Source organism: Puma concolor, chromosome C1, assembly GCF_028749965.1.
Source record: "Puma concolor isolate L17-30 chromosome C1, mPumCon1.1.hap2, whole genome shotgun sequence".
In the NCBI taxonomy this organism is placed as follows: domain Eukaryota; kingdom Metazoa; phylum Chordata; class Mammalia; order Carnivora; family Felidae; genus Puma; species Puma concolor.
In genome coordinates, this window is record NC_141674.1 from 117,836,778 (window position 1) to 117,854,010 (window position 17,233).

Genomic DNA, 17,233 nt, shown 5'->3' on the forward strand with positions numbered 1-17,233 from the left:
GATTGAGCCTCTCTGTTCTGAGCGTGCAGCCTGCTTAAGATTCTCTCCCTCTCTCCCCATTCGTACTCTCTCTAAAAAAAGTAAAATAAAAACCAACCTTGAGAAATTTACTGTTTAGTCCAGTGGTAACTTCTTTTGATATTTGCTGTGAGGTGAATACCTATAAAACCCAGAGAAATCCGAGTCAGGTCTGTAGTTTGGTGAATTGCATGTGCGTGGTCAGTTTCCTGGTTTTGCTAATGAACCGTTTTTACCTGGATGCCGCCACTGGGGAAAATGGGGGACAGGCACTCAGGATCTTTCTGTTCTACATTTGTAACTTCTTGTGGGTCTATCCTTATCTTAAAAAAAAAAAAAAAAATCAAACCGCCAATCGGATTTACCAGTTCCAATCATCGAATCATTTATTCTCTGCTAATTTGTAAAACATCCTTTATTAGTTGTGAAATATATTAGGGTGTTTTAGAGTTGTGGTTACGCTTATTTACTTTGGGATGAATTGACATCATTTGATACATGGTCTTCCTGTCAACGAATATGGCATGTCCTATTTATTCAGACTGTATATTATTTCCTAATAAAACGTGTATAGTTTCCTTCAGGTTATTCGTAGATGCGATTCATAGATGCAAGTTCTCTCTGTTACTGTGGATGAGTCTTTTCTCCACGTATGTTCTTTAACCAGCTTGTGCTGGTTGGAATCCCCACACCCTTTAAATACATGAAATTCTTTTAACTTGGGAAAATGCTTTTCATTCTGCAATTAAAGACAATGTTTAACAGGCTTTTACTCGTTCCTTTAACCTGCTCTCGGGAACGGTATGGTCAGTTATTTACTGTAATGTGGATTTGGGTGAGTGATTATGTTCTCCATCCAAGTGAATTGGAGGGGGGGGCGTCCTTTATGAAGAAATGTTAAGTTCTGTAAATTTAATGTTAACTCCATTTTGTTGAATTCTGTTTCTTTGAAAATTGTGGAAGTGCTGTGTCTTGGGGTACACATGGTGTGCTACTTGGGGTGCCCTAGGTGCAACCAGGCTGAATGGACAAGCTGGGGTGTGCAGTCCAGAGAGTCCATCTAAGTTGGCCACGGACTGATGCCTCTGCTTTGTCGCCTGGGGCCATAAGGCCTGTGTGGCCACTCAGGAGGTCAAGAAGGCCTCTATCTGGGTGAACCCCAGATTTGAAAGCACTCAGAAATGGAAAATGTATTGTTAACCCCCCTCTAGGTCAGTCTTATGAAATCAGGCTGCTGGAGAATCGGAAGCTGGGAGACTTTCAAGATCTGAACACGAAATATGTCAAGGCAAGGCTGTGGGGCCACCCTCCCTCCCCAGGGGTTGATTGGGGTCTGGGAACCTGGGCTTGCCGAGGATGGGGCTCAGGAGTGGCCGGGAGGTTTGGGGAAAGCTCCGGAGTGGGAATGGGTTCCTGTTCCCTGGAGCATGTTGTCTCAGGGGCCAGGGGCAAGCCGGTGGCACTGAGGACCAGAGTGTCCTGGGCTGATCGAACGGGCTCTGGGTTGGGCAGACTCAGGTTGGAGCCAGGCTTTGCCACTTACTGAACTTCCCTGAGCTGTTGTTAGCTCATCTGCACAAAAAGGTATATATGCACGTGAAGCACTTAGTAATCCTGGAAAAAGGGGTCGCCATCATTTTCACTGTGTTATTGGGGTTCTGAGCGGGGAGAAGCACGCAGAGCTTGCGAGCAGGGAAGGGAGGCTCCAGCAGGAGGGGCCTTGGTCTTGAAGGGTAGGAGGTTTGCCCTGGTAGGTGCTTCCTCTTGGGTCCTTGTTGGCCTCACACCTGGCTGTCCCCTCCCGGCCTCCCCTCCTCCAGAGCATTATCCGAGTGGTTTTCCACGACCGCCGGCTGCAGTACACGGAGCACCAGCAGCTGGAAGGATGGCGGTGGAGCAGGCCCGGGGACCGGATCCTGGACATCGGTGAGTCCCTTGGGCTACGAGGGGCCCAAGGCACTCCAGGCACATTGGGGTTCTTCCTGGATGCTATCGGACTCATGCCTGTGGGGGACACTTTAGTGCGCTATTGCCTTGGGCAGAATGCTGTGGGAACTGGCACAGGTGACCGTGTCCTCAGGCCTGCCCTCGGGGACTTCCCCTTTCAGTGGCATGAGAAGGCCTGTAGTCGGGGATTGCCCGGAGGCTTTGCAGAGGGTCCTGCCTTAAAGGATTGTGATCTGTGATGGAGGGAAGCTTGGGCATCACGGAGACGGGCAGCAGAAACTGAATTTTGGAGTCTTAGGCACGGATCCCGGGGTCTTTTATCTATAACCCTGGCAGCCATTTGGGTTTTGGAATTTAGAACTTAGAATGACACCAGGGTGCGTAGACCCCCAAGCTGCACGGAATGCCTCCAACAGGCAATCAAGCGCACTGATATTTCTGCAGCACAATAGAATGACTGGTCACACGAAATGGGACAAAGACTCTAAATAGCTTCGTGGCACTTCAAGTCGGGCTTTCTGCCAAATGGGTCACGCAAAACGTACTTTTCAGAACTTTTGGCATTTCAAATGGTGGTTAAGGCATTTGGACCTGTAATGAGAGTCCTTCCCTAAATACTTGGGAGTGGCTGACACTTGCACTTTTGTGTATGTGTATGTGTGTGCAGATATTCCACTGTCTGTTGGTATCTTGGACCCCAGGGCCAGCCCGACCCAGCTGAACGCTGTCGAGTTTCTGTGGGAGCCTTCGAAGAGAGCCTCTGCATTCATTCAGGTAGGCGGGGGAGCGGTTGTCCTCTGGGGAAGCCAGGAGTCTCGGGGCCCACGTGTAGTTCCTCAGAACAGTCCACCTGCAGGGCCCTGCTGGGCTCCTGTCCTCTTTTGCAGGGACATACCCCGAAGGGGAGGGGGTGCAGGAGTGTTGCCCGTGCACAGAGCTAGCTGGTCCCTGGGGCTGGAAAAGGACTTGGCATGTTGTAGAATCCTGGGTGGGGTTTGCTTATCAATATATAAGCTTGCTACAAAATAAGCATGTCTTGGCAAACAGAATATGAAATAAGATTTTTTTCCATGATAGTTTCTAAGATTAAATTATCTAGTGGTCAAGCACCTGGTATGCATTCAAGGGCATGGCAGGGCCGCTGTGCTTCTGGGCTGGCACAGGCTGTCTCACTCACTATATGTCCCTTTCTGAGCCTCTTTGTTTTTCCACCTGTCTTACAAATCGGACAATGAGCATAAAGTCATTACTGCAGTACCTGGTCCATAGTAATTGCTCAGTAAAAGTTGTGACTTTTTTTTAAAACATAATTACAATATTCTTACTTTATTTAATTTATTTTTTTAAAGTTTTTTTTATTTGGAGAGAGAGAGAGAGTGTGCATGCATGCAGCAGAAGGGCAGAGAGAGGGAGAAAGGGGGCTCAATCCCATGAACCATGAGATCATGACCTGAGCTGAAACCCAGTTGGTTGCTTAACTGACTGAGCCACCCAGGCACCCCTCTTACTGTATTTTAAAGTCACTATTACAATAGTGTTGTATTGCCACAGTAATACATTATTATAGTATTATAGTGTTAAAATAATAAATATACATTGAGTGTGGTAGGTACTTAGCAGAAACACAGAGATGGTTCCAGCCCCCTGGTCATGCTTCTGGCCTGGCCCCAGGAACCTGGACACCAGGGCCACTGGGGGCTTAGCTGTGGTTCCACCTGCTCTGCAGTCTGTGGGGTCTGCCTGGGGAGAGAGGTGAGGGTGGGGCTACTGGGGTCCATGGGCCTGAGCAATGGCAAGGACTTCGCTGGTCAGGCAGGGCCCCCGAGGTCAAGGGACAAAGGTGGGAGGGCATGTCCTTTATAAAGCGGGACGGAGGGCCATTGGCCTGGGGAGAGCGGGGAGGCTGACACAGATCTGCACCTGACTAGGCAGGATGGAAACCTTCATTTGGCCAGGGGCACTTGCGGAGCCCAGGGCCGGTCCCTCTTCTTGCTTCTTGCCCACGTTTCCCCTTCCAGGTGCACTGTATCAGCACAGAATTCACCCCGAGGAAGCACGGGGGTGAGAAGGGGGTGCCTTTCCGAGTGCAGATTGACACATTTAAGCAGAACGACAATGGGGAATACACAGAGCACTTGCACTCGGCCAGCTGCCAGATCAAGGTGTTCAAGGTAGGACATCCTTGCCACGTTCCGCCCGGGGTCACACGTGCCCACGGGTCCCTGCCTGCGCTGGACAGTGACACCAGCACGTTGACCTGTGCAGTCCCCCTGGAGGCCCAGCAGGGGGCTCGGCGTCCCTGTAGCCCGGGGCTCCCTCCTGGATTCCTGAAGAGCACGAGCAGTATGTCTTGGGGTGACGGGCCTGGCCGCTGTGGGCGTCCTTCTGCGTGTGGCACCTTCTGTCTCCCGTCACCACAGATGGCCGTGCCCAGCTCTACTTTGTAAGCATGTCTGGACTTGAACGTTTTTAGGTTTTTGTTTTCCTCCCATGCACTTTGTAGCTGGCCACAGATTCTGTAGTTCGATTCTCCTTAAACTCAAGCCAGGAGGCCCCTTGCAGGAATCCTGGCCACAGATGTTCTTACCGAGGGCCCGAGGCCATGTCGCTGTCTGCAGTGGCCTCCTGTCAGAGAAAGAAATGTTTTTGGAGGTACCTCCTCCCTTGTCCTTCCTTGCTCACCCCCTGCAGTTGCCCGTTACTACTTTTCATCTCCTCGGTCGGGACCGATACTTCCCAACGATGATTCGTGGCCGGTGACGCAGCTGAAGGTCCTGTGTGGCCTGGGGAGATGCAGGGTCACGACGGAGCCTGTGGCACCCCCAGGGGCGAGGGCGGGCGGGCCGTGTGGATTGGGACACCTTGGTCAGTTAGCGATGCCGCGGTAGCACCCTTCGCAACCCTGCTTCAGGATCGGGACTCCTTGAAATCAAACCCACTCTTTCGGTTGCCTATTGCTGCTGTAACAAATTACCATACGTTTAGGGGCTTAAAGCCACACACATTCACGATCTCCCAATGCTGGAGGCCCGAAGTCTGAAAGGGTCTCCCTGGGCTCAATTCCTTTCCGGAGGCTCCAAGGGAGGAGAAATCCCTTTCCGTACCTTTTCCAGCTTCTAGAGGTCTCTGCCTTCCTTGGCCTGTGACTTGTCCACCTGTCTTCAGAGCGAGCGAGAGTGGCCGGGCCCTTCTCGCCACCCCTCTCCAACCTCCTCTCCTCCCTTCCTTGCCCACTTATGCGGCCCTGTGGTTACATTGGACCCCCTGGGATGATACAGGATAACCTTCCTGTTTGCATCTTACACTGCTGGCTCTGTTAACTTCACATGCAGCCTTACCCCTTTTGCCACATAAGGCGACAGCCTGTCGGCTCTGGGGATCAGGACGTGGCTGTCTCTGGAGAACACGCTTCTGCTGACCTTGTCCACTGGTGCACCGGGTGCCGCGGCCTCTGGTCTTATTGCCTGCTCTAGGATCTCACAGTTCTGGGTCCGGTGGACAGCTCCACAGCTGTGCTGCTGGAGGTCTTTGCCTGTCCCCAGTCATCCCTCTGTCCTTGTCATATACAGACCACATTTGTGGTCCTTCTAGCCGTACTTGTCCTCAGGTCCTGTGGCATCCAGTGGAGTTCCTAGGGATCAGAGGCTGTGCTGGGCAGCAGGAGAGAAGGGACAGTGTCTGCCCCCCTGGAGCGCCTAGGCCTCCCTATGCCCCCTACCAGCTCCCCTTTCTACACCTTGAGGCAGAAGCTCAGTGGCGAGGGCTCTGCCCACCACACTCCTGGACCATACACTGGCTATTATTGAGGAATTGGTCTGGAAGCTTCTTTGAATGACTCAAGAAAGGTCTTGGCATCTCCTGCAGGGGTGTAGGGGCCCCTGTCCCCTGAAACTGGCTTCTCAGAATGCCTGAGGAGGTGTGGCCACCCCATGCATCCAGCCCCATCACAGAAGCAGTTCAAGCAGGTGTGCGCAAGCACCGGGCGGAGCCTTGCCAACCTGTCCGTCATTCTTCCACCCCTACTCACCCCCATCACTGGGAAGCCTCCTGCTTGTTGGAGCCATGCCCTGAGGCTCTGGGTACATCACGGCCTCTGAAGAGACAGGCAGGACCCCTCTCTGTCCAGCTACCTCCCCCAGGCCTCGCTGGGCCGAGTGCCAGCCCCACACGCAGGCTCGCCCATGTCTACTGAGTGGAGAATCCCTCCTGTTAGGGACAGGAGCGGGAGGCAGACGAAGCGGGGTATGGGTCCCGCAGGCCCAGCTCTTTCTCTGAACACCGGATCTGTCGTTCCTGTCCCCAGGTGACTGACTCCCTGCAAACCCATTTCCATCTAACATGGGTATCACATCCCCCCTGAGGGCTGTTTCCTAAAATGCCCTTGAGCTGGGAGCCAAAAGCTATAGCCTGAGGAAGGTGCATAGAGAGTCTGTGAAGGTGCCATTGAGCTTGGGAGCAGGCGGATTTCGCTTCACGCCAGGCACAGTCCACTGTGTATGCAGTGAGACTGCTCTGTTCTGGGGCTGCTTGGAGTCTTGATGTCTGAAGCCACCAACCAGGCTGTGAATGTCCAGAGCACCCCCGCGGGCAGGGCCGCTGTGGCCGGCCTGGTGGTGGTACACACCCGGGCGCGCTCTCTTGGACTCTTCACCTGGTCGACACTTAGTTCTGCTTCAGTTTTTTGTTTTTTTTTTTTAAGACCCCAAACAGCCAAACAGGTTCCTCTTCATATTAGACAAGTGACTTGAGCCTCAGTTTCCTTACCTGTAAATGAAAGAACTGATGGAGCTTGTGAGGCCTGGGCCCCTCTGTAAGTCGCTTACGGGTGCTTGGCGCCCAGGCGAGGCTCTGTCAGGATGGGGGTGTCATCCTGTGTGGGTGGGGCGTGGGAGTGGGGAGCTGCAGCATAGTCCCAGGAGCTGGGGGTCAGGAGGCCTTCACGAGTGTCCAGGGGCTCCTAGCCTGCAGGTGTGGACCACACTTCCCGCACCGGTAACCCAGGGAGTGCAGTGGGATCTGCCGTGGCTCCTAAGGGTTTGTCCATGGGCCAGTGGCATTGACCTTCCCCGTGAGCAGCCAAGTGGCAGGACCCTGGCAGGCTGTGAGTTCCCTTGGGTGGGGAAGCGCAAGGGCTCCAGGAAGAGGACTGCGTGCTTGCTGCCCGGGAGGCGAGGGAGACGCTGTCCTGTGCAGAGATCCTGCCTGGGCTTCTGGGCCCTGGGTGAGGTGGGTCGTGTGCAGGCCTTGGGGACTGTCGCTCAGCCCTGGGTCTTTCTCTGACAGCTCCCCCTGCCCACTTTGGGCTAATTGGACCTCTGTGCTCTGCACTTGCAGCCAAAGGGAGCTGACCGGAAACAGAAGACCGACCGGGAAAAGATGGAGAAGAGAACTGCCCAAGAGAAGGAGAAGTACCAGCCGTCCTACGAGACCACCATTCTCACAGAGGTGAGCTGGCCGGGTGCCCGGTGCGGGGCCCATGCCTTTCTGCCGGGAGCAGGACGATGGCACTGTTGGTCTAGATTCTCGGGAAATTGCCCACCTTGAAGGAATGCTTCTTTTGAAAGTGCCCATTAGATTGTGGTAGGTTCCCGGGTCCAGAGCTGTGTTCATGCGATAAGGCCGGGTGGCCAGAAATAGCTTCCAGCTCTGGGCTGCCATTTGCACTTTCCAGAATCGGGTTATTATTATTTTTTTGATCGGTAAAGGCCCTAAATCTGAAAGGTAGAAGAGAGTGTATGTACCTCAGAAAATACCTCTCCCAAAGGTGCCCTAGCCTTGAGCTTTCCCCAAGGGCAGCTGGTGTCTCTGGGTCTACCTGTGTCTGGCCCAGCTTTCTCTGCAAAGGAAGCCAGCTCACACACATTTGCTCCACACCTGCTTGTTTTGCACCAACAGCACGCACAGACATGCTGTTCTGTAACTGTATTTAATAGCCTATGGGAGTCTGTTCCCCATCTGTTCACAAAGAGCATTCTAGTACTTTATCCAGTGGCGTGGCTTCCGTTGTGTAGCTGGATGGCCTACTGGAGGACATCGGGTTCTTTCCAGGCTCTGGCTATTTGAGACAGGGAGCATTGGATGACCCCGTGCACGTGAGGTTCTGCATGTGGTAGAAAGACCCGCGGGCTTCCTTTCTCAGCGGGCTTGCTGCTTGGTGGTTTGGACAGGTGTTGGAATGGGTTTCCTCCTAACCCTGACACCCGCTGCAGCCATTCTCTGTCCAGGGTACGTCTGAGACCCTCGCTGTCACAGGCTCTCCTTCCTCCTGTCACAGGTCACCGCTGGTGCCACCTCTTCCTGGGTGGGCTCTGTTGTTTGTTTAAACAGCTGTTCTACACTGTGTTCTGTAATCAGTATAGCCAGTGGGTGTCTGTTCACCGAATAACTTGAAAGGCCCTCCACACACGCATGAGGCCCAGCGCCGGCCATGGTGGGGTTAAGGCAATGTCAAGGGTGAGGCCTGGCTACGGAGCATCTAAGAGAACAGTGGCCGGTCCTGGTCCTGGCTGATGGGGTGTGTGTGTGAGCACGTGTATTCAGCCATAGGCAGAAGGCTGTCTCCAACAAGGTAGTCTGGAAGCTAATTTGGCACAGGCCGATACGTACTGGTGTTTCATCTAACTCAGGATACTGTGGCCAGTGAGCCCTGGGGCAGGAAGAGCCTACCTTACTCTCGGCAGCAAAGCAGTGCAAGGCCCTGCATTTAGGAATTAGGGCTCAGACCAGTGGGTTCTCCCCAGGCCTCGATCCCTTCCCCTGTGGGTGATGCCATCCGGGGTTGGCCTCCATGCTCCCACTGCCCTGCATCTACAGACACCTCTTCCTTCCAGGCTGAACCTCAACCTCTCTGCTCCGGGCTATCTCCTGACTTCCCCAGGGGAGGAGAGGTCTGGGGGTGCTTCAGAAACCCCCCAAGCCCTTGTCAGAGCGGTGTGGTTGGTCAAAACCCCCACCTGGTCTGTGACCTTGTGAGGTGACAGTTTGTCGGCTTTCCTCCTTGGCTCCCGGATTTAGCACCAACAAATTCCAACCCACGCTCACCACAGAGTTAAATATTTGCCAACCTGTGGTTCGGCGGCTGATAGTAAATCTTCAGGAATGCTTCAAATTGGCCCTCTCCAAAGAGGTGTCCTCACTGGGAAGGGAAGAAGTGAATACTGGATCTGCTGGCTGCCCCAACAGGCAAAACCTGTATGTCTGTGCTTTCTCTGGGCGATTCTCACATACGTTCATTTTTGGCTTCTGCACAAGAAGTTCCTCGGAGGCCGAGGATCACATCTTCCGTGTGGCTTGTCTCCCTGAGCTCCTAGCAGGACACCTGACCCACACTAAGCACGCACAGAATGATGGTGAAGGGGGGCTGCCCCCGGAGATTGAGCAAGTGCCTCCTGCTCTCCAGGGCCCGTCGGCTGATTCTGGTTTCAAATAGTGCAGGTTTTAGTTCTGAGCTTTACTGATGATTTTTGTTTGGGAGTTACCTGGGTCCAGTGCTCCCTGTTGCTTGCATTCACCCACATTTGTCTGTGCCTGGGAAACCTGCCTCTGGGCAGCTGGCTCTCTCCTTGTGGACCCAGGTGATGGATGATGTTTCTTGCCCTCGCTGGTGTGGCTGCTGGGAAGCTCAGAGAGACACATGCCACACCTTGCTTGCTCTGGGTATGACTGAATGGCAGGTGTCTTCTCTGCCATACTTGGTTTCTTCTGTGTGGCCCAAGTAACCCATGCTTTGCTGGCTCACACGGGCCCCGGGAGAATGTGGGCCAGGTGTTGAGGGCTCGGTGGTTGCATGCACCGACCTCAATGGCTGCTGCTGCCCAAGTTCCTCCTGAGTACGATGGCCCCCGAGTCACCGCTGCCCTGTGCTCTTTCTGCAGTGCTCCCCGTGGCCCGACATGGCCTATCAGGTGAACAGCGCCCCGTCTCCCAGCTACAATGGCTCTCCAAACAGCTTTGGCCTCGGCGAAGGGTACGTCTGCTGTTTTCTCCCTCTAAGAGTCCATGGAGTGATCGTGGGTATAGGCTCCTTTCTGGATCTTCTTCTCTGCCTTTTCCCTCCTTTAGTACCTTGGCATTGATTTGGGTTTCGGAGAGGTGTTTGTAATATTTGCACAGCTTTCTGTGCGTGGACATGTGTCTGTAAACACCCATCTGTGGGGCAACAGCCCACAACCTGCCTGCCCACGCCTTCCCCCGGTAAAAGCAGGTTGGTCTGCAGGGGCCCTCCAGGGCAGAATGGCCCCCTACACAGATGGGGCCTTGGGAGGCAGCTGTTTGGGTGGCTGCAGTGGCCGCGAGGGGCCTTCTTGGTTCTCTCTGTGATCCTTGTGCACGTTCTCTGGGTAGCAGGGTCAGCCCAGGGTGATCCTGGCCCCGGGTTTCAGGGCTTGTAACCCAGAAGTGGCCTCGTTACTGGTCACCCGGCTCTGCAAATGCACAGGCCACGCTGACTCTAAGGTGACAGTAGTACAGGGGCCGGTGGGCGTCGGTCCGGCCTTTCCCGGGGTTTGTGGCACAGGAAGGGCCCTCGGCGCCCTGTGATGGCCGTGCACATCTTGATCCTGTTCCTGGGGGCAGGGGGAGATGTGGGCGTGGAACCTGGGATGCCTCAAAACTTGTGCTTGTCACACAAGAGTGTCTATGAACTTGATTTCACAAGGTGAGGGGGGTTGGGGGGGCATAGAAAAGACTTCATGTTCAGAATCAGGCGGACCGAGTGTTAAATCCCACCTTTTGGGGGGTCAGTTCCTTAACCTCCCTCAGCCTTGCTCTCCCCACTACCAAGGGAGTCAGGATTCCATGCAGGGTCAGGGGAACGTGTGTAAGGTGCCCCGGGCCTCAAAGACACGTGACAAAGCGTAGCTGTTTTTACCGATGACTGGTCTGAGGGTCATCCCTACAAGGGCCTTTTCTTCATTGTTACTGTGATAAGGTACACACAAATTGAAACTTATCATTTTATGATTAAAAATTTTTTTAATGCTTATTTTTGAGAGAGAGAGAGAGAGAGCGCGCGCGTGCCTGCAAATGGGGGAGGGGCAGAGAGAGAGGGAGACACAGAATTCGAAGCAGGCTCTTGGGTCTAAGCTGTTAGTACAGAGCCCGACGGGGGGCTTGAACTCGCGAACCGCGAGACCATAACCTGAGCCGAAGATGGATGCTTAACCAACTGAGCCACCCAGGCACCTCTGGGAGGGTCATTTTAAAATGTATCTCTCTCTTGGTGTGCCTGGGTGGCTCAGTCACTTAAGGGTCCGACTCTTGGTTTTGACTCAGGTCGTGATCTCATGGTTTGTGAGATCGAGTCCTGTGTCAGGCTCCACGCTGACGATGTGGAGCCTGCTTGGGGTTCGTTCTCTCTCTCTCCCTCTCTCTCTCTCCCTTTCTCTCCCTTTCTCTCCCTTTCTCTCTCTGCTCCTCCCCTGCTTGTGCTCTCTCTCAAAATAAATAAACTTAAAAAAAATAAAGTGTATTTTTCTCTCAACTTAAAAATCCAGATATTTAGGGGTGCCTGGGTGGCTCAGTCGGTTAAGTGTCCGGCTTCGGCTCAGGTCATGATCTTGCGGTCTGTGAGTTAGAGCCCCTCGTTGGGCTCTGTGCTGACAGCTCAGAGCCTGGAGCCTGTTTCAGATTCTGTGTCTCCCTCTGTCTCTGGCCCTCCCCTGTTCATGCTCTATCTTCCTCTGTCTCAAAAATAAATAAACATTGAAAAAAAAATTAAAAAAAAAAAATCCAGATATTTAGGTCTGTGCCTTCTCTGTAGCAAGCCCTTGAAGGGAGGTCGGTGTGCCTCCAATGATGAGACTGTTTTTCTCGTGGATGGACGTCCCGGGGTGGCTGTCGTTCACTGTAGGACGCCTCCCTGGGGAGCCCCCAGCCCTCTCCTGTCTCCACAGAGAGAAGTGTTTAGCTGCTGCTGTCCAGGCACCAAGTCACTCTGCAGAGTCGTGTTTGGGGCTTTTAGGGCTGGTGCCCTTCCCTGGGGCTGAGGCTGGGGTGGAAATGGTGTGGGAGAGAATCGGATGCAAACAGACCCTGAGCTTGGGGTGGAGGGGTTATCGCTGGCCCGGCTGTGTTGCCAGCCAGAACATCATGTCTACCCTGAATGGTTGGTCAGGGATTTTGAGGGGCTGTGCAGGTGGTTACTGCCTACACTCTCTGACCTGGGAAATTCTGGACGCCCTGCTGCATTTGCAGCCAACACCATACCTGAGGGGAGGTGAGAGCCCTGGCCCGGGGACCTTCCTGTGTCCTGGAAGGCATCCTCATACCTTATGACCTGTTCTCTTCCTTTGCAGGAACAGCTCTCCGACCCACCCAGTGGAGACCCTGCCCTTGGGCAATGACGTAAGTGTCTGCAGCCAGGCTCTCTGGCCGCGTGTCCCTGGGTAGACTCTGCCTGGTCATTTCAAGGCCCTTTCTCTCTGCCTGCAGCACCTGCTTCCATCGGCCTCGATCCAGGACGCCCAGCAGTGGCTGCACCGAAACAGATTCTCACAGTTTTGCCGGCTCTTTGCCAGCTTCTCGGGTGAGAGCATCTCTGTGATTTATTTATTTATTTATTTATTTATTTATTTATTTATTTATTTATTTATAATTTTTTTTTTTCCCCTTAACGTTTATTCATTTTGAAAGAGCATGAGCAGGAAAGGGGCAGAGAGAGGGAGACACAGAATCTGAAGCAGGCTCCAGGCTCTGAGCTGTCAGCACAGAGACCAACATGGGGCTCGAACTCATGAACTGCGAGATCATGAACTGCGCCGAAGTCAGATGCTCAACCAACTGAGCCACCCAGGCGCCCCTATTTATTTTTTATTTTTTAAAATTAATTTATTTATTAAAAAAAATTTTTTTAAACGTTTATTTATTTTTGAGAGAGGGAGAGACAGAGTGCGAGCAGGGTAGGGGCAGAGAGAGAGAAGGAGGCACAGAATCTGAAGCAGGCTCCAGGCTCTGAGCTGTCAGCACAGAGCCCGACGTGGGGCTCGAACCCATGAACCATGAGATCGTGACCTGAGCTGAAGTCAGATGCTTAACTGAGCCACCTAGGTGCCCCTGTGTTGTTTTTAAGACCCACGTCTTAGATCTTAGAAACACTTAACAAAGCTAGTTACCTTCCAGGACTCTCCCGCTGTGCCTGCAGGGCCGTGGTTTTGTCCTGGGGACCCAGCATAGCATTGGTCACTCACTCACATTTGCCGACCCTGGGCCAAGTGCTAAATTAGGACATCCTGCCCCTAGAGGTTTCCAGTCGAGGGTGGCTGTTAGAGCGGACCATGTGGGTCCCATGGGGCGGGCTCTAGTCTACCTGGGAAGGGCCCCCTTGGCCAGGCAAACGAGGCCGCTGCATACTCAGCAAGCCTTCCTGGTAATGCTGCCTTTCGGTCACATGGTCTCCAGAGGCACGACCTGTGAGATGGTGGTGAAGCCACAGGTGAGAAGGGGAATCTGGTCCTTCCTTCTAAATGGTTGTTGAAGCCCTTGCTGACAGGGCTGTTAGAGACCCAGAGCCAGGGCTGTGGGGTATAAGGGTAGACTGAGCAGTGAACATTGCCACCAAGCTGAGTCAGTCCAGAGTGACGGGGAGGAGAGTTTTGGCCAGAACTAGAGGAGCGACCCCCAAGGGCATCTGTGGCAGTGGAAGGATCACCGCACGTGGTCATCTTTTAGCCCAGCTTCTGTTAGACCTTCCTCTGTGCTGGGGGGGCAGGTACGAGGACGGTGGGACAGGGACGTTGTCCTCAGGGGTCCTTGCAGCTTCGAGTCAGTGCAGCTGTGTGAACCAGGCGTCTCAGCGCAGTGTGACCCTTCTGTGATGGGCAGGCTGTGAGGAGGGACGTGGCCCCGGCCGGGGAGGAGCGAGGAGGGCTGCCGTCTTAAGGTGGGGTGCTCTGCACAGGTCTTCCTGAGAAGTGCCCTTGAGCAGAGGCTGGGCCAAGGGAGGGACGTGAGCCACGTGGGGAGGGGGACAGTGAAATTTCCAAGCGGGGCGAAAGTGCAGAGGCCACAAGGTGGATGCCTGACTGGTGTGACCACAGAGCACAGCACCCAGGTGACTGGGGCCAAGGGAACCGGGGAAGGAGGTGAGGTCAGAGAGGTACTGAGGGGCCTGGTAGAAGAGTGGAGGGAGTTTGGCTTTTACTCCGTGTCGGGGAGCCATTGTGCCTACAGAAATACACCTGAAACTATCTTAACTGTGGCAGGAAAAGGGGAATATGGATATTGTCACTCCTGGCCATGTGGCTGTTGGCCGGTTTTCAGCAGAAGGCTCGTAGCATACTTGTGCCTCGGAGAGTCCACATGGGCACAAGCCTGTAGAGGACTCCTTGAGCTTTGAGGAAGAGACTGTATCTGCAGACGAGGATGTTCATAGACCTTATTCATAATCGCTCCCAACTGGGAGCATGCCCAGTGCCTATCGGCAGAAGGGACACGTGAGTGTGGTGTATGCACCCAACCAATAATGTCTGAGAAAGGGCATGAATGATGTATAACCACAAACAGCATGAACGAGCCCTTAAATAGAGCTTGGAGGGAGGAGCAGACATCAGAAAACACAGCCGATTCAGTTCCACTTATGTAAGTTTCAAAGACGCACGCAAAACTCCTGCCTGTGAGAAATCAGGACAGCAGTTCCCCATTGGCAGGGCGGGGGGCTGGCTGGCACGAGGGGCCTGTGGGGGGTGGGAGCATTCTGCCTCTTGATCTGTGCGCTGGGAGCACGGGTGCCTTCAGAGCGGCCGCCTCTGGCGAGCCATGTACTTTTGTATTCAGGCAAGTGCATGTGCGACCGGCATCCCGTGCTGGGTGCCATGCCCATGTTACGTGCCGGTGAACGGTGTGGAGGGAGTGGCAGGCAGGCACAGGCTGTGAGGACCTCTCAGCTCTCATAGATGCCCGATTTTTTAGTTTTGAGAACACTACTCCTCTCTTGTGCGGTGGTTCTCTGATGTTTATCTTTTTGCTGTTTCTTTCTCCCTGCAATGTCTGATGCTCCCTGAGGATGAGGCAGACTCTTCCCTGTCCCCCCGCCCACGGTGCAGCATCTGCAGGTGCCCAGGGAGGGGACCTTTTCTGTGTGTCCCACTAACGAGTGGCCTCATTTACCTACCTAGGTGCTGACTTGCTTAAGATGTCTCGAGACGATTTGGTCCAGATCTGTGGCCCTGCCGATGGGATCCGGCTCTTTAATGCCATCAAAGGCCGGTGGGTGTCAGTGTCCAGCTGGATACAGGGGGTGGCAGGAGGCCCCATCCCGGTGGGCTGGCTGGTAGGGACAGGGCTCCTCAGGGAGCAGGTGCAGAAGGAGGCCCTTTGAGGGGGGATCAGGGTCATGGGGGGTGGGGCGGGGCTGTGCCGGCCGGCTGCTGCTCATCTTGCCTGGAGGCCCCTTCTCTCTCTCTCTCTCTCTCTCTCTCTCTCTCTCTATCTATCTCTCTATCAGCAGGAGCCTTGGCTCTGGATGTCAGCCTCTCCCTGGGTGCCCAGCGGCTTTCATGGTCCTGGGTTTCCAGCTGCCTCCTCCCAGAAGGAGGCCTGGATTGTCTACTCAGCCTCATGCCGCAGCGCCCGGTTCTCTGGGCAGACTGGAGGGCGGGGCTGGGTCTGAGGGAGCCACCTGCTGCGGCGGAAGTGGTCTGGGCCTCGCCGCTCAGTACGGCAGCCCCGGCCTTGTGTGGCCGTGGGGTGCCTGGTTTCAGGCTAATGTGACTGAGCATGTGACTTTTAAATTTCATTTAACTTTCACACGTGAACAGCCCAGTTTTAGAGGGAGGGAGAGAGCCGCGGTGTGAATCTCAGATCTGATCTGCCTCTTACGGGTTTTACAACGGGGTTAAAGCCTTCATCCATGTGAGCCTCAGTTTCCTCCTCTGTAAAATGAGGTTCCAGCTCGCTCGGTGTGTGAGGATGGAGGGCGGTGGGCATGTTGAGTTCTGGAAAGCCGGAGAAGGTGTTTGCGCTTGTTACCACCCTAAAAAACGCCTTGTGTCTTGAGCCTCGTGTTCTGGGCAGAGTGCCCTCATGGCCTGTTGTGGGACCTCCTGCCTGCAGGCGAGCCCACGCGCAGCCGTAGAGGCCCAGCACAAGTATGGGCCCCTGCATGCTGGAACGTTCCGGAACAACAGAGCCTGGTCCTCCTCCCCCTCCCCCATCCCCTCTCCCCCCTCCCCCCTTCCTCCTTCCTCCTCCCCCCTCCCCCCTCCCCGCTATTTATTTCCTCTGCTCCTGCCAGGAATGTGAGGCCGAAGATGACCATTTACGTCTGTCAGGAGCTGGAGCAGAACCGAGCGCCCCTGCAGCAGAAGCGGGATGGCGGTGGGGACAGCAGTCTGTGTGGTGAGTTGTGGGCACCCCTCCCCAACCCAGGGCCGATTATAGGGGTTGGCAGAGTAACAGGAAGATGTAGCAGCAGCCTGAGTCCTCTTGCAGAGAACGTTGCCACTGAACCCATCTCACTCCGGCTTCGTGCAAGACGAGTTTTTGTTCAACTTCCTCCTGGGATCAAAATGTTTTAAGGTGGAGGTCATCCCGCAGAACGTGTGGTCCAGCGTACTTCCTTCCTACCTGGGGAACAGGCCCAGGGAGGGGGTATGTTCCCCCAGAGCCACTTAGCCACTTGTGGTATTGGGAGTGGGGCCTTCTGGCTCCCAGGCTGGTGACAGGTGACACTCAGTGGCCATATTCCCGCAGTGTGGCCTCCTGTGGTTTCCCCCAGCTGGATAAGTCTTTCCCATGTGGTTTGGTGGCCGCACGAGGGCTGAGGAGCACCTCAGGGGCACGTGGCTCTTTCCGGTCGGCAGTCTAGTCTGGAGGCAGTTTGGTGAGAGGACACGGCTGAGGTCAGGCCCAGTGCCGGCCGTGTGGCCTGTTGGCAGTGTGGCCTCGGGCAGGGTACCAGGGCCTGTGCCGCAGCTTCCACATGTGTGAAATAGAGACAGCAACCCAACCCCCAAGGCGTGCGGTTTCAGCGAGACGATGCAGGGAAGGGGAAGCGCTTTGCTTCTGGGCGCTTGCCAGTGTCAGTAGAGTCTGTGCTCTGTGTGTGTCTGCAGGGAGTGAGGGAGCACCCCGTGTGCCTCTGCGGGTCCCTCCAGATCGCTCTGGCCCTGTCCAAAGGGCTCCGTGTGCTCACTTATTTGCTTCTAGCAGGAACTGTTGGGAACGTTGTCTCACTGTGGGGGACCCTGAGGCACAGAGTGGATAACTGCCCCAAAACGACAGCGTCGTACAAGGCAGAGCCAGAACCCAAACAGTTGGACCCCAGGAACTG

At 54.6% G+C, this 17,233-nt stretch overlaps 1 protein-coding gene across 2 annotated transcripts in view; it reads left to right on the forward strand.

Moving 5' to 3' along the window:
- Positions 1 to 17,233, forward strand: part of TFCP2L1 (transcription factor CP2 like 1) — a 62,559-nt gene that overhangs the window by 31,437 nt on the left and 13,889 nt on the right. For both annotated transcript variants that reach the window (XM_086718386.1, XM_086718387.1), the window contains 10 exons: positions 1,230 to 1,306; positions 1,839 to 1,944; positions 2,633 to 2,739; positions 3,984 to 4,136; positions 7,300 to 7,410; positions 9,840 to 9,931; positions 12,261 to 12,309; positions 12,397 to 12,490; positions 15,078 to 15,168; positions 16,196 to 16,299. In XM_086718386.1, the coding sequence (XP_086574512.1) occupies positions 1,230 to 1,306; positions 1,839 to 1,944; positions 2,633 to 2,739; positions 3,984 to 4,136; positions 7,300 to 7,410; positions 9,840 to 9,931; positions 12,261 to 12,309; positions 12,397 to 12,490; positions 15,078 to 15,168; positions 16,196 to 16,299 (984 nt within the window). The remainder of the gene's footprint in view (positions 1 to 1,229; positions 1,307 to 1,838; positions 1,945 to 2,632; positions 2,740 to 3,983; positions 4,137 to 7,299; positions 7,411 to 9,839; positions 9,932 to 12,260; positions 12,310 to 12,396; positions 12,491 to 15,077; positions 15,169 to 16,195; positions 16,300 to 17,233) is intronic.